Source organism: Tinamus guttatus, unplaced genomic scaffold (assembly GCF_059628265.1).
Source record: "Tinamus guttatus ecotype Peru unplaced genomic scaffold, ASM5962826v1 Tinamus_guttatus_pri_ptg000503l, whole genome shotgun sequence".
Taxonomy (NCBI): domain Eukaryota; kingdom Metazoa; phylum Chordata; class Aves; order Tinamiformes; family Tinamidae; genus Tinamus; species Tinamus guttatus.
Genome location: NW_028289037.1, coordinates 5,692,003 through 5,714,163, shown reverse-complemented (window position 1 = coordinate 5,714,163; position 22,161 = coordinate 5,692,003). Strand labels below are relative to the sequence as shown.

The 22,161-nt window shown below is 42.2% G+C and overlaps 1 protein-coding gene across 1 annotated transcript in view; it reads right to left on the bottom strand.

The window, feature by feature from the left end:
- BZW2 (basic leucine zipper and W2 domains 2) overlaps positions 1-22,055 on the bottom strand; it is a 49,551-nt gene extending 27,496 nt beyond the window's left edge. The window contains exons 1-2 of the mRNA XM_088533510.1: positions 21,935-22,055; positions 1,736-1,800 (exon numbers count right to left, since the gene is read on the bottom strand). Of these exons, the coding sequence (XP_088389636.1) occupies positions 1,736-1,793 (58 nt within the window). The 5' untranslated portion in view covers positions 1,794-1,800; positions 21,935-22,055. The remainder of the gene's footprint in view (positions 1-1,735; positions 1,801-21,934) is intronic.
- Between the last annotated feature and the right edge of the window lie 106 nt (positions 22,056-22,161).

The window sequence follows — 22,161 nt, the reverse complement described above, 5'->3', positions numbered from 1 at the left end:
ATCGTGTTCCCAAATCTTTATTTCCTTTCTTTTGCTTCTAAGGAAGTCACAAAATACACTCATATTTTTCTCCTTAAGAATTAATCTTGACTCTTCAACAGCACATCCACAGATTGCTGTGGAACAAAGCAGCAAGATGCTCTGTTTGGTCCCCCTCTCGCCTCCTCTTACCGTAAAGGTGTTAACATTGCCTTTTTACTGGGTAACTTCCAGGGGAAAATTATCAGCATACAGCTACGTATCGTGCAATGTTGTGGACGATACTGACAGAAGGTTAATCCCACTAATCACAGGAGCATTGTAACATTTACTTACATACATTAAAAGTTTTTTTAATATTAAGCACGCTTGCAAACACTGTTTGAGTAAGGGCATTTATAGTATAAGAAATTCCACCTATATGAACCTTGCAAGTCAAAATAACAGAGAAAATTACTTGTGTAAAGGAAGAAAGATGAGATAATTTTGACAACACATTTTAATAGGGCGGCAGTTAAACTACTTCACAACTCTCAGCCATGTTTCAAAACCTTTCTATATCTTAAGACATTCACTCAGCATCTCAGATTCATAACAGACATAGTAATTTTCTGAGAAAGGCTAAACACTTTTTGTTTCTCTCATTTATGTTGAGAAAATATTTCGTTTACATCAACACCAGGAATAGCTAAGGGCAGGTGTTAGCTTTTAATCACAAACAGGAAAGACAAGATGGGGAAAGTCTATTATATGACAGACAGGTATCCCAACTGTGCTTGCCAAAATAATCTACCACTTCAACAGAAAACTCTAGGCTTTCTTTTCACCAAGTAGGCACTGTCCTGAAAATATTTAATTTCTTAAACACATATCTGCTCTCTGCTTCAAAGTGTTGGGCACATATTTATTGTTCCGGACACCTGAGCCATGATGAATGAATTTTAAGCTGGGTATGCTCTACCACACTAGCAAGCACAGTAGAACAGCACTGAATGAATACTTTAATAAGCAGGATAATTAGCACTACGTAGCTTTCTTTAAAAATTATGAAATACTGTATATAAAAAGGGGAAATACCATATTTACAAAAACTCAATATTAAAATTACTAAAATATGGGCATAATCTAATGGTAAGTAGGTATGTGAATAATTGGAAACTACACTCACATATGGAGCAGAAATAAGTGTTTGTGTTTTGAAAGTTTTCTAGCCTCTGTTGTTGAAGAAAGCTGGGCAATGAGATCATCTGACTGCCTCATGGGAAAGGGGCACACAGGAAGGTAAGCAAACTCCTTTGAAATAGCAACAAAAGCTTCATTTACAAATATGACATTAGTTTGACTCAAGGAAAACAAAAAAAACAACTGCAAAAAAATCCAGATCCAATATTTCAAAAAAGTGTACAGTTTGCTTCTTTAATTAAAAAGTGACATTGTAGGAAATAGCTGAAAAAAGCATTTAATAAACATTTTCCCTAATACATAAATACATTAAAAACCCAATTACAGTTCAGTTACTTATCCAAGCCTTCAACAAGACTAACAGCAATTAAACTCAAGGTTGAAGCTTTTATAGAAAGTCTTAAAATAAAGAGAAAAATAAGAAAAGCTTTATAATTGTATTCTTAATATGACTGAAGGAGAGAAAACTTTAATCCTATTAAATTTGCAGACATTCCATCTGTATAGTTTTTAATCATTTTACATAGAGGAAAATCAAAAAGAAATAAGTAAACAAATATATAATTTAACTTACCCCTCTTCCTAGTTTTGAACCGCTGGCCTGTTAGCACCGGCTTCTGATTCTTATTCATAAAATTTCTGGAGAAAAAGAGAAAAAAGAGATATTTTTACTAAAATGTTTACACACAACAGGAATACCCAAAAGCAAAGCAGAGATCCAGCATAGTAAAGTCCTGCTACGTGAAAGGGAAAGAAAGTTCTCAGTGCTCATTGACAGAATAATCGCAGCATTTACCATTGAAGCTCGAGCGCTCCAGTAGACGGGTACGTTAGCGAGGGTGCCGCTCGCAAAGCCTGGCCCTCCAAACGCGGCTCCGAGCGCTTCCAGCGGAGACCCCAGCCCAGGGCCCGCTCCGTGCTCGCGGCAGAGGCCCCGCGGCTCGGCACGCACGGGCAGACGCGCAGCGCGGGAGGCTGCGGCGCAGCAAGCGCAGGAGGCTGCTGCCCCCGCGCTGCCGGCCCCCGCGCAGCGCCCACCGCTGCGGGGACTCCACACAGACACCCGATCTCCCCTCCCCACACGGAGCTCGAGCCCGAGCAGGAAGCTCCCCACAAAGGGCCACAAGGGCAAGCTTTAAGGATCAAAACCTCTCAAATACATGTATTTTTTTTTCCAAGCAGTAGCACATTTTAGAAACTGTTAGCTCCTACCACGCTGTGTTCTAAGCGCCATGGAAGACAGCACACTTCTCCTCGCTCATTCCTTTCCCGTAGAGACGCCTAGTTAAGGGTGTGTACAGCACAGCATACAACAGCAACAAACGCGAGGCTTACGTTACCTCAGATCTTAACTGCGTACCTCAGCTTGCGACTAGAAACCCGAAAGGGTTTCTGTGAAAGCCTGTTCCTCCAAGGACAGAGCGAGTTAAACCACGCGAGCTGTGCAGCCAAACGGTGAGGGCCCTGCTCGCGACAGGCTCATGCCGTGGCCTCCTCTGCCTCAGCCCACAGCGTGAAGGCCACCAGCCCATTTCATGTCCTGCACGACATCCTGTTAGCATTATGGACAACCTCACCTGCAACTAAGCCTTACCATGCACGAGACCTTGTACATGCAGTATGTGCTAATAACTTTGATTCTACCTGAATTTGTATTACACAACATCCTTCCATTCACCAGACTATCTTTCCACTTACTACTCCACTAGCTGACCACTTCAGCAGTGTTTCAAATGTGCAACTCAACAAATGAGTGCTTCCCTGCGTAGCCCTATGGTTTTTCTAGGGTCAGAATGCGCCGGCAAGCAAGGAAAGAGCCAGCAAATTCCAGATTAAAGGTTGGTTTGCTATGCCTGCCGGTCATAAATAAATCAATAAATGGGATGACTAGAAGTTAAACTGAGGGGTTAATACTCATAACTGGGATTGCTATTATATGCCTTTGTTTAAACAGAGCAAAGAGAGCTACAGTTTTAACAGATGAAGTTGATTTTGAAAAGGGTGCAACACTAAGAGCCTTCTGGAAACGCCTTTGGCATGGGAGCACTCCAAGTGCTGCAGGATCCAAGCTTCTCCTCAGAGATCAAAGTCTTTCCTCTGCCATCAGGAGCCTCACACGACACCAGCTGCCTTTCCCTCCACCTACCTGCCTCAGCGACAGCGAAACAGGAGCCGCTTTTTTTGAAATAGGCAGATACTCTTAAGAGTCAGCTGAGAAAGCTTCCAGACCAGCTAGATCTGGCAAACTTACCTGCTCTTTTTCTGTGCCCATGAATCATTTGTAAAAGACTGATTTGTAAAGTATAATATTCACCCAGGTATTTTTCAGTCTTCATATGCTTTGCTGGTGCTCACACCTTATCCCTTTTACTGAGAATAAAAATGTCAGCTTTAATCACCTCCAGAGGGTGGCCATGGCACTTGGAAAGGAAGCATCAAGCAAGCCACCCAACACACACAAATTAGTTCCACAGTAACTGCTCTTTCACAGCACAGACACGTTACTGACTACCCACAACACTGCTTTACGTCTTCATGAAGAACCAGAAGCCTTGGGGGCAATGACTGACCTGCAACCCAGCGATACCAGCCTGGTTTGCCAGTTGCTATGAAGATAGACACACACAAGTTTCTAGAACTGGGCTTCTTTCCCCCTCCTTTGGTGCAATGTCTTTTTCCACTGCTTAGAAGCTTTGCATACACTTGAAACTCAGCTACTGGATTTTAAAACTGCTTTCTGTACATATAAAAAACATGCCTTAGGACAGCTGGGAATAGCAACAACAAAGTTAAACTCACCACTGGTAGCAGATTTAAGGACTATCAGTTCAGTGCAACAGAAGTCTCCTGAACAGTTCGTTACTGCGCACAGGATCTGCCTTAATCTATATTTAGCCTTACGCGCGTTGCGCTCTAATCTGCTCCAGCAAGCGACAGGCTTTATAAGGCGCTCCCTGACGTGTGGGCCCAGGAAGAGAACAGGCTCTTTCATCGGAAACGGCAGGACACTGAGCCTGGCAAAACTGACCCCGTGATCTGCAGGCCAAGCCTACAAGCTATCAGTACCACGAATGATGCCTGATATTACAATGAGATTTTATAGAGCTGTTGCCACCCTATCAGGTGCCTGAATGAGTATTAGAAATGACAAAAATGAATCCAATGTGAAAAGTAGGTATTTTATTTTTAATACAGAATATGCACCCTCCAGTCATCACTTCTGTCCTGCTCAGTTCAGCACGGCAGTGTTCAAAGTTGCAAGGAACATTCGATTGCACTGTAATGCGGCTGACCATCACTAAATCACAGAAACCCAAACACATCTTCTCCATCCTGAGTTACACGGTCTGAGTAGCTCAAAGCTAAAGACAAATATGAAATGCCAGCTAGATAAGTAGTAATGGTTTCAGAGAACTTAAGGTAAAAGTGATGGGTAAAAACAGGAAACACCTTCTAACACAAAACCCATCCTTTTATCTTAGAGCCCAACGTTGTCCAGTATTTGTACGAGTTGCCAGCATAAAACAGGGCAAAAAGATGTGAAAACAACAGCTCCTGCGCATACCTTTGTCACTGCTCTGTCAAAGATGGGACAAGGTCAGCAGCAGCACTTGGCTCTTGGCTCTCTTTTTAGGAACTAGAAAAGTTCCTGTAGAAAACTCATGATTTCAAATTCTACACTGATTTCTTAAGCAAAGCTGGGCTGACTCAAGCGGGAAAGGTCCAGCACGTGACAGAACAACACACCACATGCTGCAGAACAGATGCATATGAACCTGCTGGTAAATAACCTGAAAAATTCATCACATAGTCGAAACCTTAACATATGACTTGAACAACTTCCCAAATTCTTCTCCCACTCTAGTTAAGAGGTTTCTACAAACTAGATCCATATTTAGAAATACACAAATTATTGAGTTGCTACTTTCTCCTGAAACTATCCAAGGTTAATGAGTTCAGCTCTTTTTGCAGTTGTTTCTCATTTACATGATAGTGTGACCAGTTAAAATGAGATTGAAGGACATCTCCAGCTATCAAATGATAGCTATTTAGCAGTTTCTATAATTGGCTAGTCATTCTCAAACAACTCTTGAATTAATAAAAACAGCAACAGATTTTTTTTTAAAGTTACTTCAGAACTTCAGCAAGTTTGAATTAAAAGTGCTGTTTTTTTCCCCCCCATACCAGAGAGAAATTCCCATAATGCTAATTCCTAAATTATTTAAATCTTCGATAAGGCTGATGTTTCTGCCAAGCTGAAATACTGAAAGTGTTTGTTCTTGGAAACACAAGGCTCAAATTGAAATAAATACTGTAAACCTATATGCAAATCATTTTTATTATGACTTGACCATATTTATTTGAACAAAAATCTCTGAATCGTCTGTGATTCTCCAGACATCAGGACGTTAACAATGAATTCAGGAACTGCTGCCCCACAGCAGCAAAACTTTGCTGCCCTAGTTGCAAAAAAGAGGGAAACCAATGCCAGAAATCAAAAAAAAAAAAAAAAAAAAAAAAAAAAGAGCTATTTAATAAAACTCACCACTGAGCTTTTATGCCTCTATGTAAATTGGGCATTTTAACAACAAAAACGCCCGCAGTGGCCCAAAGCGGAAGCTCTGGCTCTGCGCTGGGTTGCGGTGCCTCGTGCCGGCCACGTTTGCCGGGCACCGCGCTGAGGAGCTGACAGAGACCAGCACCAAGAGGGCACCGCAAAGCACACGCGCTGGCAAAAACAACTTCCACCTTCCTTCTTTTGCTCCAACAGCCTAAAAGGCATCAGCACACATTATATAAGGTGATATAAGGCGGACACCAAATGAAATTGAAATAGAGATAGTGAGATTTTCTATGAAAAATATGCGTCAAGGCCAATCTTTCTTTCTCCAGAACTGCAATATCCAGGGCATTAAAAAGTTTTACTGGGTCCTTTCCAATCATAGTTGTTCCTGGGTGTTTTTATCCTCTCATCATTTCAGTTTCAGACTTTAAAAAAAAAAAGTGACACTCCAAGGGCTTATATTAAAAGCCGCCTGCAGGAGGCCCATGACACAGAGAAGAGCTGCCCTTACAAGTTTACCAGGAAGGAAATATGTCAACATCAGGGAGCAGCTGCCGAGGTTGTCCGGGAAGGCAGCAGACATCTAGATTATGAGCAAACGAAATCTGTATGTGGAAAACTCGTATATCATTTTCAGTGCAGAAGAACAAAGCACGTCCAGGGGATGCCGGGGGGAGCAGATATGAGGTAGCCACAGGTTCTTGCCAGATTCTTGAAAAGCTTCCCACTTTCCACTACGATGTTCTGTCAGTGCAATTCTCTTCTCCTCTTTTTCCACAAGCAATTTCACAACAGATTAGCACGATGAGAGCAGAGCAACAGCAAGAGACATCTGTTAGGCAACCCGCACGGCCGTTACGGCCACCTCGGAGCACTGGCAACAGCCAGAGACATGGAACGTTTCCTGCTATAGCCCAGCTCGAGGCCTCACGCGTTCCCCGTGCTGGGAAGCTCACCTTGGCTGCTGGCATTTCCCACACTCTGTCTCTGGGAAGGAAAAGTTCTTTATTTACCCTTGTGAGCCGCCGTGTCTGCTGGCCAGTATTGTGAAGAGTGGCACTGATACTCCTGGCGGCCTTCTAGGGTTACTTTCATACTATTGAAAAAAAAAAAAAAAGGGGGCAAATAAAAAGCTTTGCGCTTTTGCTGTTTCTGAGCATTTTGAGTGTTAAATAAGGGAGAGGAGCAGCAGTGAAAAAAACATCCCATCCTGCCCTCCATCTCCTTTTCCTCGGGATAACACCAGACTTCAGAGCGACTAAGGACAGCTGGGTGGCCAAAAACCTTCACTTCAGGTTGAGCTGCCATGAAACAAGTCCAATTTTCTTTATACAGCCCAACTTAAACCATCTCCTCACCACTTTCCTACTCTTGCCCTCTATCCCTAAAATACTGTTCTTTCAAAGATAGACCAATAATCTAAGGGGCTGTAATTTTAACCATGGAAGCCACAAGGTTTATCTTGCTGCTTTGTCCAGAAGCCACTAGAGCAACAATGCTGGTGACACCTTTATGCCAAAGGCCTCACCCACCACAGAGATCCATTAAAATAAGATTTGGGTTTTCACCAGGGTAAAGTTCCCTCCTACAAATTTATATTCCATAAATGATCTCGATAGTAATGTTTAGGGATTAAATAGTTACATCACTGTATATAGATTAAATATAATAAAGCTTGCATTTCAACATTTACATGCAATTAAATATTACTCTTAATTCCTCTCTTTACTGCTGAAAAAACACATCTTCTCTTATGGATTAATTTTGTTTGTGACATTACAGTACATGAAGCAACTTGATACCGACCTTTAATTTCATATTTGGAAGGGAGCTTCAGTTACCCTGGATATCATGTTTAAGAGCATCTGAAGATAGTGTGGTAGCAGGTTTTGACCAGCCCTGAATACCAGCCCTTTCCCCAGAGAATTTTCCAGAAGCTCCGAAGGCATTTTTTTTTTCTCTCTAATCTCAGGATAGTGCTTTGCGCACTAACCAGTACATGTGTGTGCTGCAATAAAAGCACTTGTCATTTACTAACACGGCTGGTGGGATAGAGAAAAGAGGGATGAAACAACTGGAATTTGTTTCATACTGTAGCAAACACTCAACCAGCAGGGAGCAAATGCCAGAATAGAAGGGAATTTACCACACACTAAGCAAATAAAAACCCCCCAAACATTTCACTCATGCAAGATTATCTATTCGAGATTTCCAAGTAATCTGTGATTATTTATCCAATTTAGAACTAGACATAAGTGAGAAAACAGACTCATTATACTCATTATAACTCATTAGGCTCATTATAACTTGTGCTGTAAATCACATTGCCTAACATTGCCTGTGTTTCTTGAGAAACAGTCAAGAAATCACTACCATCAGGTAATGCCCAAACAAGATCCGTGCGAGTGGGCTTATTGCAGGAGAGCAGGACATTTCTGCGGTCACTGCCAAAGAGTTTCTGAAGATGCTCTCCTGAACGACAGCGTCCAGTCAAGAAGCCTGCCCCAGACAAAGGCAGGATGACTGCAAACTGAATCACCAGTTAGTGAACTTCTATGTCTAATATTCAGTGACAATATCAAATATGCAGAGGCAAAACAGAGACGAAAAATCTTTGTCGTTAACAAGTGAAATACAGGTCAGAAAAATCAAGTCAAGCACACAGGTTGACACCCAAAGTTGACTTCTAGTACTGAGAATTCTTTTAGCAACCATGAGGAGGAATGAGACAGTTTTTCAGGGCAGTGTATCACTGGGAGCTTCTCACCTGCCCGTTCTTCTCTCAACCCCGCTTTGCTCCCAGCTGAGGTACCTCAAGATACAGACACCGTGCTGCACATTGCTTCATACGCAATTAATAATAATTTTAAGGTAATGGCTAGGCATCCAACTCAAAGCTTGCATGTCTTGCCAGAAACAAAACCTCTTAGAAAAAGAACAGGATAAAAAAGATTGGCAGAGATCAGGACCAGGTTAACTTAGAAAACAAGTAGAAAATAGTATTTCTCCCAACTTAATTGCCAAGGTGTTTCTTCTTATGCAAGACACCGCTTGCTGAAGACTGTGCAGGTATTAAACCAGGATTCTTTAATTCAGAGGGACATGAACTGTACAATGTATGCCAAAAATGCAAACATCTCAGCAACCACTGTAAAAAATGACCAAGTTAAAGGAATAACATTTTAGCTGAAATTCTGGAAAGCATGAATATAAAGGTACTGTCACAACTTAGTTCAGTTCTTCACTAAATAATGTATAGCAGAGGGGGCGGTACTAGAGAGTTTTCATAATACACTGGTAAGAATTCCTTTACCAAAATTACTTGAAAGGGGTTTTTTTCCCCCCTCAGTTGTGTGAGGAACAAACAAACAAAAAAAAAATCGAAGCAGTAGGAAGAAAAAGAATTACCAGATCAGCTTCATTCCTAGCAATGAAGTTTGTTAGACACAATACAACATTAGAGCACCTCAGTAATCACCTAACAGAGAAGCAGGGTGAGCTTTCCATTTAGTGCTGACCTGGATCTTTGACCACAACCTCCCATCCTCAGTAGCAACCTGGGGATGTGGCTGATAAAGTCTGGAATGCCTGATAGCAGGCCTTCAGGAGCCAGGATGCTCATCCTTTTTCTCCCATTTTCTCTACTAATTGTAACCACAGTGGAATCTGCAAGGCTGCTGGCTAGAATGGGAAGAGTGGATCTCTCATGTACAGTATCACTCTTCGGCTTCAGTCCTCCCTTTTTCTCTTTTGTACTGTATAAGTACACTTAAAGATTTATTTTTTATGATGTCAGTTCTACTCATGCAATTCATATATCACAGCCATAAAATCTGAAGAGGGACAATTCCATTTTTCTTGCTACCTTAAAGCTCTGAGCAGTGGCAAAAGCACTGCAGATCACCAGTATCTCCAAGACACAGCAGTGCTGTATTTGGCAACCTATAAGTTGTCTTCAAAATTACACAAGCAAAGTGCAGGTTTTCCAAAAAACAATCCCTTCCGGTTACTAACAGATTTTGGTTTTTTTTCTTCATGAGCTAAAGACAGTAACTGGAGGAGGGACAGCACCTCTTAGGTTTGCACGTGGGGAAGGTGTCAGCTGTAATAAACACCAGCCACCACAAGCAGGAGGGCAGGTTTAGGTCAGAATCCCCCAGCTGCTTCCTGAGCACACGCGCACGGGGAAGCAGTTCACCGTGTTAGGGGTGGTGAAAAGAGCAAGCAGGAGTTGTGTGGAATGCTTTGCACAACGCCAGCTATTCAAAACATATCAGCTAATGCTGATTATGCTGTTAGCAGTATTCACTTGGACAGAAGAGAGTCCAAGTGACCTGTACCCGTCTGTCACAACAGCGGTCTCAGGTTTCCTGTGGCTGCTGCCCCTTTCTCACGGCTGGCTACGTATTTTGACAGACTGCAGTAGTTTTGGGGCGTCGTCTAGGCAGTGACAACCTCTCAGCCCGAGCTGTAATAATGCTACAGAACTCGCCGACCGGGGGACGTGCGCCTGCACAACGCCAGCCACGCGGTGCGGGCACAGGCTGCTCCCCGGGCACCTCTCCTTGGCCGGAGGAGCGAGGCAGCCCAGAGCAAGCAGGGGCTCAGCACTTGCTACCTACCCACCCCGGGGCACCTAACAGGGAACCCGGGCTCCCTGCCTTAGTTCAGAAATAGCTACACCTCTGCATGGAAGCCAAACAAGCCCTTGGACGAATTCATGGAAGAAAAGTCTGTCAAGGGCTATTAAATACAAGGTTATATAATCACTTAAACTGAATACTTCAGGAACCAGGGCAAGCGATTGGGAAAAAAAAAAATGCAGCTCTCCCATCCGACTCTTCCCTCCCACCTTTAAAAAAAAAAAAAAAAAAAAAAAAAAAAAGCCACCCTACCCATCTACTTCAAGGCACTTTCAGAGAGTAGCTTCTGCACCCAAGGCCAATTTGTCCCACCTAGCTCTGGGTCAGATAACTCGTAGGCATCATGGATTCCAAGTGACTCTTTCTCTGCGCTCCAAGGCCAGCTCTCGAAGCCACATGTCCCAGGATGAGCATTAATCATCTGTGCCAGTGTATTCCACTTGAGTAGTATGACAAGAACAGAGTTGTGTGGCAATTCAGGAAGGAAAAGCAGTCAGAAAAGATCAGCATAACAAGAGATCTGTCACAGGTCAGCATATTATATCATCATTTTTGTAAGAAGATTTTTTTTTTGTTCGGGTATTTTCTAGGATGAGGGAAAACATTAAACCTAGTCTCCTTAGTTACGAAAATAACTTAACCACATCAATAGTGTGAGAGACTTTCTCCGTGCTACCAGTGAGCTAGTCAGTGTACACTATTGTGATTTCCATGACTGTATCCCCTGTATTTCACTACACTTTTAATATTGAGTACTTACATAAAGGCAGCTGCTCTATTCCAGTTACTCCCTTTCTACTGTGTGTTCTTATACGAAGCCCTCGGTGTCAGGATTTGTGACATCAGAATTCTCACAACTGATGTCGGACAGTGCTACAATTCCAGGTAAAGATTTAAAAGTGAAAAATAGATGGCTTAAGAAAAAACCAAACTAATGCGTACACCTAGCCTTCTAAAATAGAGAGGAAAGTACAGCACATACAGTCATAGTTACACATCCTGCCCGCATTTCAGATATATTTTTCCAGAGGGCCTTCACTCCCAGGAGTTAAAGCAAAGAGGATTAATGACACAAGTTTGGTTTTCTTCAAAACCAAGGAGAAAAAAGAAAATGTATAATGAAAATATCCTAATGACTCAGCTATGTTCCTGTCCGTGCTGTAACACAAACATGCACACACAGCCCTACTGCCTCGAGTGCTAAATTATCACGTGTGGCCAAGTCTCTCTTTTGATATCATTCAACGGCAGACACAGAAGTGCTCAAAACACCACATCTTTGCTACATTTCAGCAGCTCAGCTACCTTTTCTTAATCTTATTTCAAGTTGTGTGTGGACACAAATCGAATCAAATGCAACACTTGTCTGAAAAGATAAATGCATAAAACCCAGAACCTAAAACCGTGATGGTAACCCACACCCACCTTCCCCTCCCAGGCCCCCACAACACGCAGGGCTCTTTAAATGTTCTTCACACTTTGCCAAAGAATTCACAGCCTACGAGTAAACACATAGGCTGCAAATTCTTGCAACATATCACAAGTAAGAGGAAGAAACAATGGGGACAAAGGATAAAAAGGTAAAAGGAGGGTGAGCATAATTTTGGCTTGCACCTCTGTTTCGCTGTACGTGCATCTCGATTCCTTCGCTCCTCAAAAATATGCATTTATTAACAATTGTGATCATAATTAACATCAGATAAAAATTCAGTTCTCAAAAATGCACTTTTATTTACAGATGGCTGGAATTTCAGCATTCATATTTTCACACAATGAAGTCAAAGACAGCAGCAATATAAAGCAATAGCGTTGGAAGCCAGAGTAATTAGGCTATTCCTTCACTAATTTGTGTCTAGTTTCACCAAGTGTCATGTGCTAACAACGCAACAACATTATACCAAGCTGGTAGAAGTTACAGATTGAGATACATATACACATAATTTAGGACACCTGGATTCCCTCTACCTCCTGATTGTACTACCATTATGGAGCACAAAGGATGATTTGGGTGTTGAAATTGGTCCCATCAAAGTTACAAGCCACCACACAAGAGCTAAGTCCCAGACACACCAGACAATTCAAAACTGATGGGTTTTTTCCTGCAGCAGGCCTGGATTACTTGAACTTTCTGTATTATCCCCTCAATGTGAGGGACCCATCCTTGCCTTGGGAGCCAGGTCTGCAGCTGTGGGAGGGAGGTAGTCAGAGCAGGCGGAAGGACAGGAGGATGACCAACCTTTTCTACAGCAGCTAAATGGTTTGTTTTCACTCTGTGGATAGCCAGTAATTAGAGCTACCAAAATAACAGGCTCTGGGAGGACATGGAGACGAGAAGTGGTGGCCAAGCGAGAGCAAAAGCTATAGCAGAAATTCAGTATTACAAGGCCCAAGAAATCCTCTAGAGAGAGGCTGTGGAGATGAACCATATTAAAGTCCCTTTAAGCAAGGAGACACTTGCTGCCATCTTCCAGTGGAGCTTGGGATCATCAATGCTGCTTATCAATAAATTTGGTGTCAGCTAATCAATTGTCATGTCTGCCCTTACAGAGGTCTCCAGTCCTGTGAAGCAGTGGCTGCGACATCCATTATAAATCATGACAACACACAGGAGGTTGAGGGCTCTGACCACGTGTTGACTTCCCAAGCAGAGGCCATTCATTATGTTGGAAAGAAACAAATCATTTAGTCCTGCTCTACCAAATCCAACTCTGTAGATCAATCCTGCTATACTAAAGATGGCATCACACAAGTACCATGCCAAAACACCCTGAAACCAAGGTCATCACTGAGGAAAAGGGCATTCACTGCCAGCCATGCAGTTCCACTCCAGTGCTGCCATACTCCCAGATCATCTACCTGCTCGCTCCATGGGCACTCCTTAGCTTCCCGAGCTAACCGAGGAGCAGCTCGGATAAGGACCTGTACCAGTGCAAAGAAAGGCAAAAAAATACAAAGCCACTGAGCACAGCTAACCTTTACACTGCCTTAACTGACAGTATGCAGCTACACCCTATGTTCAAACTGCCAAGCTGAGAAGACTACTTCAGTTGAGCCCATCGCTTCCTGCTGAGGCAGTCAGGAGCACATGTGTAGTATCTTACCCCTCTCAACCACAGAGACAGAAACTTCCACTTCAGGGCACTAACATTTGTACTACAGCTGTGTCTACCCTGAAACGGTGAAGCCAGAAGAGCTGCAGGTCAACTCAGTTTGGTGCAAAACCTGGCAGTTTAATTGACACTAGACCACTGCCTATTTCACTGTTGATCAGTTTAGCACACAATCAGGTAAGCCAAAACTACATATCTACTTTTTTTTTTTTTTTTAATCTGAACAGACAACTTGCAGACCCAAAGACTGACCTATTTTCATCCAGCTTTAACAGTGACTGACAAGAGATGTGCAAATCAGACCTTGTGATCCTTGACTCTCACGTGTCATAGAAAGGCATTTCCAGAAAGCAGTTTATCAGAAATATTTTATGTGCCCACTTTAGGGCACATAAAGGAGTCTTAAAGGAGTCTTTGGTGAACAGCTTCAGCTTTACACACTTTTAAAAAAATTGAACTAGACCAAACATACCTTATGTTTGATCTCCAGCCTCCCCAACAGTTTCTACAACGTTACAGAGAAATTCACAACGATAAATTTACATTCTGCTTCAGTGACAGATAAAAACACTTCAGGCAGAGTAAGACTCTAATTATACAGTCAAAACTGACAACAGCACAATCACTAAGGGGATGCTATTCAATTCTATAGCTAATCCAGCAGACTTCACTGTTTATCTTTCCTAAATCATTTGCGCAGTCCTCATTGTTCACGGAGAAGTTTCAAAATCCAGTTTCCCACAACCGTGTTCACAGAATAGGCCCAGCGTGAAACCACAAGAACCCCCCCTCATCCAGCCCAGCGCCCCGAGGCAAGAGTTAGTGCAAGAGTTACTCATTTCTAACTCCGGCAGCACAGTGACTAAAGCGGTTTTAATATCTTTTGAAGTAGGCACAGAGCACCACTTTGCTAGCAAGCCTTGCTTCCTTTAACAGAAAAGGCATACACCTGGTTTGCAGTTGTTTGGCCTGAGTAGTGTCAGTTTAATGCAATGATATTTGACACTATTCATCAAGAAACACACTTTATTATTTACAGCATCATTGTTCATGCAATAAAAAGTTCACTAGTTTCTGTAGATAACATAATAAAGTTTCCACAGCATGTATGTGTAAATACATATATATATACACACACACACACATACAAAGAGAGTAAGAACTCAAATAAAAGCTACCTTTGATTTTTACAATTTTCATTTCCTAAAAGAAAATACAATATTAAGAAATTAAAAAGTTTATTAATGAGACAGCTAACCCAAGATCTTTTCCCCCTTAATTGAGAAAATACAAGAAAAGGTTTCTTTGACATTTCAGAAAGATATCTCTCTTAACCCAGGACTCTTGAACGTAGGCTTCTAGCAACAGCTCTTATGGAAGAATATTAACCTTAAGTGGAAAAGGGACATACACCTTTCAGTGCTACATCTCAGCTACATCTCCTGTGTTCTTGGAAGAAACAGAAGCTTTTCAAAAGTCAAATACTAGAACTTCTATCAGTTATCGTATCTATCCTAGTACAGGAAAAAGATACATTGTTTCTAATTTAGAGACGGGAACAGAAGCTACAACCCTAAAACGCAGCGGTGTTCAGTCAAACCCTCATAGTCATTGAGCTGACTGTTCCAGCCCACGCAACCCAGCGCCGGCGCATCCGCTTCCCGTCTTGCGCGCAGCTCTGCCCGGCTCGATACGCTCTGCAGGGCTGGGAAACGAGAAGGCTGGCACGTGCTCTTTGCTAATGGAGGGTAAAATGCCAAGGTGGCAGCACCACTAAGTGCTAAAAATATTGTAAGAACCTAAAATAAAATAGATATACAACATGATTTCAAATTGGGGAGTTCCGAATAGCTTTTCCCTTCTGTTCTTGACAGCACTGTAAGGCTATTTCACTTTTCTGAAGAGAAAAAAGAGGGTTGATAATTCACACTATATGTTGCTACAAACCTTTGCTGAGAACAGTAAAGATTAAGCTAGTTATTCAATAAACTACCAACCTAGTCATAACAGGAACTGAGTATTTTATATTTATATATATAATTTTATATTTATTAAATATAAATTTATATAAAAATATAATATGTTTATATATGTAACAAAGACATTGAAAAGAATAAATTGACTAACATCCTGGTCTACACTAGGGACACAATGTCCTCTTTCACAAACACTTTTTGATCTCTCTTAGCTTTAAAAAAAAATTGTCTTGTCTCCTCATACCATAAATATCGCTTCGTACCAGGTCAAACAGAAAAAAAAATGTGATCAAAGGAGCTCTTGTCAACAACTGCTTAAACTGACAGTGCAAGACAAAGGGAAATTGGAAAGAATTGGATCTTCCCACATGCAAGAAACAAAAACTATTGTGTGTGTGAGGGGTGGGGGGGAGACATTAAGCTATTAAACTAACCCCAGCATGGAACAGGCCATCCCTGAAATGTCTGCAAATGTTTGGCTTCAGGAAGGAGTGGACGCGAGTATTCACTATTGCTGCCTCAGAGGCAAAAAAGGATGTGCAGGTTATGAGTGTGCCTTATTGGTGCTCCATGATCACAAAGCAGGCACGAGACACTGCTGTGTAGATGAAAATTCAAGCCTTGTTTATCTAATTTTTTAGCTCTCCTTTGAGGTATGAAACTGTTCTCAAAACAAGGGAGGAGCTTTCTATCTGCTAATGCTTGGAAACACGTTGCTAAGATCTCACACCCTGTGTCTTATTGTATATATATGTATATAAAAAAAAAGATTTATGTATAAATTGACTGGGCTGAATGACTTTTCTATCCAAAAACATTTCTAGAAAAGTACAGTATTTTATTCATGAAAATAAAACTTGGCAAGAAAGGATGACTTACACTTGCATGTTGCAAACTGTTGAACTGTTTAAACCTTCTTTTCTGCATGAGTAAAAATGGATGCAAGCAGTGGTTGTTACAAAGCAGTACAACCCCAGCCCTGCGTGGCTGGTCTGTCTGCAGCAGTTGAAGGAGGGGGACAAGGGTGTAACTCGGCGCCATTCAAGACACCCAGGAGACACTTCCTGTTTCCTTGGCTGACCCTTCTGTCCCAGACTGTCTCTCGCATTTTCCTTGCATGACCTGCCTATTCTCAATCCTAATTCTCACCAGGGATAATCCTTCCTTCTTACAGGCAGGTTGAAGACAACCACCTTTGTTTGCCATTAGGAATCTGCAGTAACTGCAAACAGTCCCTACTCTAAACTCCCACAGCTGACAGAATTCGGTGCAACAAAGCATGGCTTAAAGAGGACCGCAAAACACATCTACATATGACGTACTCAATAAATTTTACAAGTCTTGCAAAGATTTAGGTGAACATTTCTGCTAAACCACACTTCTAATTTCAAATGCTCTATGAAGCATAGAAACAAACAAGTACTTATAGATGAAGTCTCTACTTTGGTAAGAATTGCTATTGATCTACTTTCTGGCAATATTTTCCTGCCTTCTAGGAATTTACTTGAAAAATACACAAGTCAATAAAAGATTAATTAGTCATTCTATGGAGCACTTCAGGGATTTCTTTTGTACTATATTAAAACATGCTTGCTGATAAAAGCACAACTGAAGGCAGAGTGGGAACAACACTGAGCAACAGGAAGACACTGTTACCACGTGTATCAACAAACATCCTGGCTCCTGCTTCTCTGTTGACCTGGGCCTGCTTAGCTCACCTCAGAATCGCTTTGCCCTTGCCAAGGGCACACCAAAAAGCCCCTTCTCACAACCTGATTCCTGTGAACAAACACTTGCAGCTATCCAACATTACTGCAAAGTGGTGGGCCAAGTCAGACTGTCCTTTAAGAGCAGTACATCATAAATGTGATTTCCCTTCGTCATGCTTGCTTGGTAACACAATACCTCATAAAACACCAACGCTAGTAAAAACACTTAAAGTCAATGAATATTTTTACCCTGAAACTCAAGTGTTTCATTCTGCTCTCAATGTTACAGTAAATGAGAGGATTTTGAGGTGTGCTACCATGACTGCCATAGCCTGTACTTACCAAGGTCAGTGGACTCTTCTCTTTCCGATGGACTTTCTCTTTATTTGGATGGGCTTTTTATTTTTACTTTTGTGGTTTCTTACATAATCAGCAATTACATTTAACAAGTATGTTGCACCATACTCAAAAGGGTTTTCAGGCTCTGCAGGACATTACTGCACTCCACATTTTCTCTCTCTATGGAGAAGCAGTAGATTTTTCCATTTGTCAATTTTCCTCTCACATAACAATGTTACCTCTTAATGATCCTTGAGTATTCTAGTTACTTTAAATTAACAAAAATGTTGACTATGATGAATTGCTACAGCTGAGGGGAGAAGTGGTATATAATCAGTGACTGGTGATGTGGAAAAAGAAATAGTACTAGTAACCAAGTCCAGTTCAATGGACAACCATGGCGGTTCACAGGGGTAGTTCATTGTGTATGACTGATATACAGGATTATTTCTATTTGTAGGCTCGAGCAGTGAGATAGTGATAGATGAAAGTTTCTTCATACATGTAAGAATTCTTACATTTGAACAAGAGGAATGAAAACACAGTAAATCATAATATCCAAATGCCTCAAAATTGAGTCTTTGCACAATAAAACCTCACCTACCTGTGGGAAGGCTGTGTGAGGATCACCCTCACACAATTAGGAGTTAAAGCTATGCCCAAAAGTAAAAGCATTTCCTCAAAAGTGTACCACACAGCCAATACAAATGCACCCATAGCAGTTTTCTGTATAGATGGCTGCTGAGCTGGCAGTGCCATATCCTAGGTGCAAAAACATTCACAGAGGCTAGATCCACACAAGCAGCACGGGCCCAGTAACAAACCAGCACCATTCTTCCTAAATCACACTCATAAACCCTCACAAGAGGGTAACACTGTATGTGAATCTTCAGGTCCTAAACTGGCTTTTTCACACTACTAGGGTGTATTTCCAACTGGGCAACACAACTGATCAGCTTAATTTCTCCAAATGTGTTCAAACATGTAACAGGCAATTCTGCCCCTAGCTATCTTCAGTTACTCCTTTGAGGTATTTTAGTAATCCAAAACAAGACTTAGCAACATTGACAGATCATATCACAGACCCAGCAGCTGTACTGAGATCCAAATAAAAATGAAATCTTAAAAATACAGTAAAATAAAAATTCTTAAAGAAAGTCATGATTTAAAGTGATGCCAGTCAACTAAAATAACCATCTATCCACAGATAATAAAAAGAAAAATCAGGAAGCATACAAAGATCTTTCTATCAATAAAAAAAGCCTTGAATTTGTCTGAACTTGGATTGATCCAAATGAACAATCATATTAGATGCTTCCCTTCTTTCCCCCCCCGCCACACCAGGATATGGCTATTAGGTCTGGAGAGCTAAAACCAAGAGAGGTTCTGTCTGAAAGGTTCAGCTCCACTTCATGGGCTATTTTCCACAGCCCATGTTCTGCAGAAGAGAACCATATAACAGAAATGTACTTGAGAGCTGTATTGAATTGTTTTTATATAGGAAGGACAAAATGGATTTAAGACTTCAGTCTGGCAAAGAAACAAAGGGCGGATTACATTTCTCTATCATGCCATGAACTGCACATCAAAGGTGAACAGGGAACAGGTTTTCATTGTCTTCAAAAACAGGAACCAGAAAGAATTAAATGAAACCACAAAGTTAGAAGTTAAAAAAAAATAATAATAATAAAAAAAAGGAGACAGTTCTTCACACAGCTGTGGAACTTAAAACCACAGGAAGCTACAGATGCAAAGCATACTCAAGTTAAAAAACAAACAAAAAAAACACCCTTTCATGCTGTCAAATGCAAAGGTAAATTCCAGGATACTGCTCTTGGTTCAGAAAGTGATTGGCCACTGGAAGCAGGAAGAATAACTCAAGACATATCACTTCTTGTGTGACCTGCTCTTATATTCTTCTCTAGGCTACGCATACAGGGTCAGACACAGTTTCTGACTGTGTGAAGCCCTGGCACATGGACAGGTTATAGGAACCCTGACCCATGTTCTGTTGGCAGAGCTACACAGTACACTGCTGTAATCCAAGCAAGCCTCCGAGACACAAACATGAGCCACTTAACTGTAATGGGAAGGGGACAGCTTGAAACCACTGAAACTCATTCAGCCTTTCCCTTCCCTCTCTTCCACAACCAGAGACTGAGAGCTTTGTGGTCTTCAAGGTGTAACACCAACACTTTCTCTTTCGCTCACGGCACGATGAATGTAAGTGTTACTAATATTCAGTGAAATAATATTTGCAAGGATATTGCTCTCCACAGCTGCAAAATGCATCGTGTTCATAATTATTTTGAATACCAGAGCCATTATGCGTTCTCACTGCCAGAATCCTACACATTAGGACCAGCTAAATGGAGGGGAAAAATGCTGCCACTTGTACCAGCTTCATAAATAAGATCTATCACATGCATAAATAAGCTTGAGGATGAAATAGGAAACTCCCTATATGCAATACTTACCTTTTGAAATCTAAACTACACTGAGGTGCGGCAAAGCTAACATTTCCTTCTTCCTCTGCAAGACCTCAAACTTAAATTATTAATTATCTACAGCAATACACACAACTTAAATACATGTAAAAAACAGAGAGAGTGAATAAAAGAAAGTACTGTAAGAGCTAAGACAATGTTTAGAAGCTACATTGTTCAGATTCCAGTTCTCTGCTCTGACACAGAGTTCCTACATATTCCTGGAAAAGCATTTACTGCCTCCCTGCTTCAAATCTAACACATAAGATGGAAACAACAGAATTTCAGTACTTCATAAGGATTTCACAAGAATAAGCAAAAGATTGTGAAACGCCCACATACAGGACAACAGTGCATACAGGTAAACACATACAGGTAAACATATAGGTAAACACAAGAAATATTTTATAATAGCATTAAAATATTTTATTAATCTTGCAGAGTGCTGCTGTAGCCTTATTCACCAACTAGCTCCAGTGTGACCAAAAACAATGTTGTTTGCCTGGTTACTCTGTGAACAAGGGTGCAACGAGAGCACTTACGACTCTCACAGAAAAATATATACAAAGAAATGCAATATGCCTACACTTATGTACAGGTCATGGCAGGTTATGTTCGAGTATGAGAAGAAGTTTCTAGGCTTTTTTCATCTTTTTTTTTAACCTAATGCTGATAGATCATCAGCAAACCATAACAACAAAAAAATTGTTCTCAACAGGTAAAAGCCACAACCCACAGTCAACCAACAACAAGCCACTTAAACCTTTATGCAAGGCATCACGGTAGCTCCTGAAACTGACTTCTGCTCACAAAATACAGGAATTTCTTTCTGGACTAAGGTACAGAAAGGATTTCTCTGTCTTGAGAGCGCTACATTTTTAATGCACTTTGGGGATGCCACAAAGAAAAGTCAAGGGAAATTGTGATAACCTGAAGTCTCAATTTCAGCACAAGTCTCATAGAATTCCCTCTTAGTTATACTTGTTGATTCAAAGAAGCATACATTTATGTACTTCCTATTTTTTACAAAACTCAGAATTCAACTGATTGTTGAACCAAGTGTTAAAATCAAATATAGAAAAAATATAGGAGATTCATATTTAAGAAATACTTTTCAATAAATAACTATGAGATGAAACACCAGGTGAAGAAAAAACAGTTTGCTGATAAGGTTACGCTTTCAGCGAGGAATTACAGAGAAATAAGTAGTTAGGTGTCTTTTCTAATGGTGCAAAAGTGATATCAGAACGAGAAGGACGAGAGAAAAAAAAAATGCCGCCACCATGTGCTGGGTTCTGCTTTCCCCTCTCTCTCACAAACACCCTCCCTCAGAAATTAGGGACACACTAAGGGCTCAGAGTCTCGTTTCTCGCCGCAGACCCGCAGGACCCGCCAGGCTCCAGCTGGAGGAGCGGAAAGTTGGACCTGCCACAAAGATCATTTTGGCGGTTTAATTTTAGAAAGGTGCTAACAAAAGACGCGGCTTTAAAGCCCCCGCACACGCCGCTTCCCTTCCCCATTGATCAAACCCCGCTTCCCCGTGGATATAGGATGTCACGACACTACTAAACCTTCACGGAGCCACTTTAGTGGAATAAACAGCTTTTCTCCTGTTGAGAAAAGCATAAAAACGGCGTCACATGAGGAAAAAAAAATACGGCAGGCAAGAACCGTCTTCCCCCGCGCCGCCCCGGGAGACTTCCCGGCGTGTCCGAGGCACCGGCACCAGCTGCAGTCCCGCCCGCAGCACCCGCTACCGGCGTGGCCTGGCCGGGCAGGGGGATGTGTCGGGGCGCAGCCAACGGCTCTAACGGCTCTCCTAACGGCCGCCCTCGCAGCGCACCGCGCGGCTCCGGAGAGCGCCCAGCGCCGCGGCCGCCTCCCCGCCGCCCGCACCCGCCGCCGCTGGAAGGCGCCGGGCCCCCGGGAGCCGCGGCCGGCCGCACCTGTCGGGTGGTTGCGCTGTCCGGGCGGGCGGCGGTCGCGGCGTCGGCGGCGGCAGCAGCTGCTTCACACAATGGAGGGCTGAAGGACGGACACATTGACACTGGGGCGCCGCCGCGGCCGCCCCCTCCGCCCGCGCGCACCACTCGCGGCACCCCTGGGGGGACGCCCAGCGGGAAGAGCGCCACGAAAGCAGCAAAGCGGAGCGGAGACTTTAGCAATACCGGGC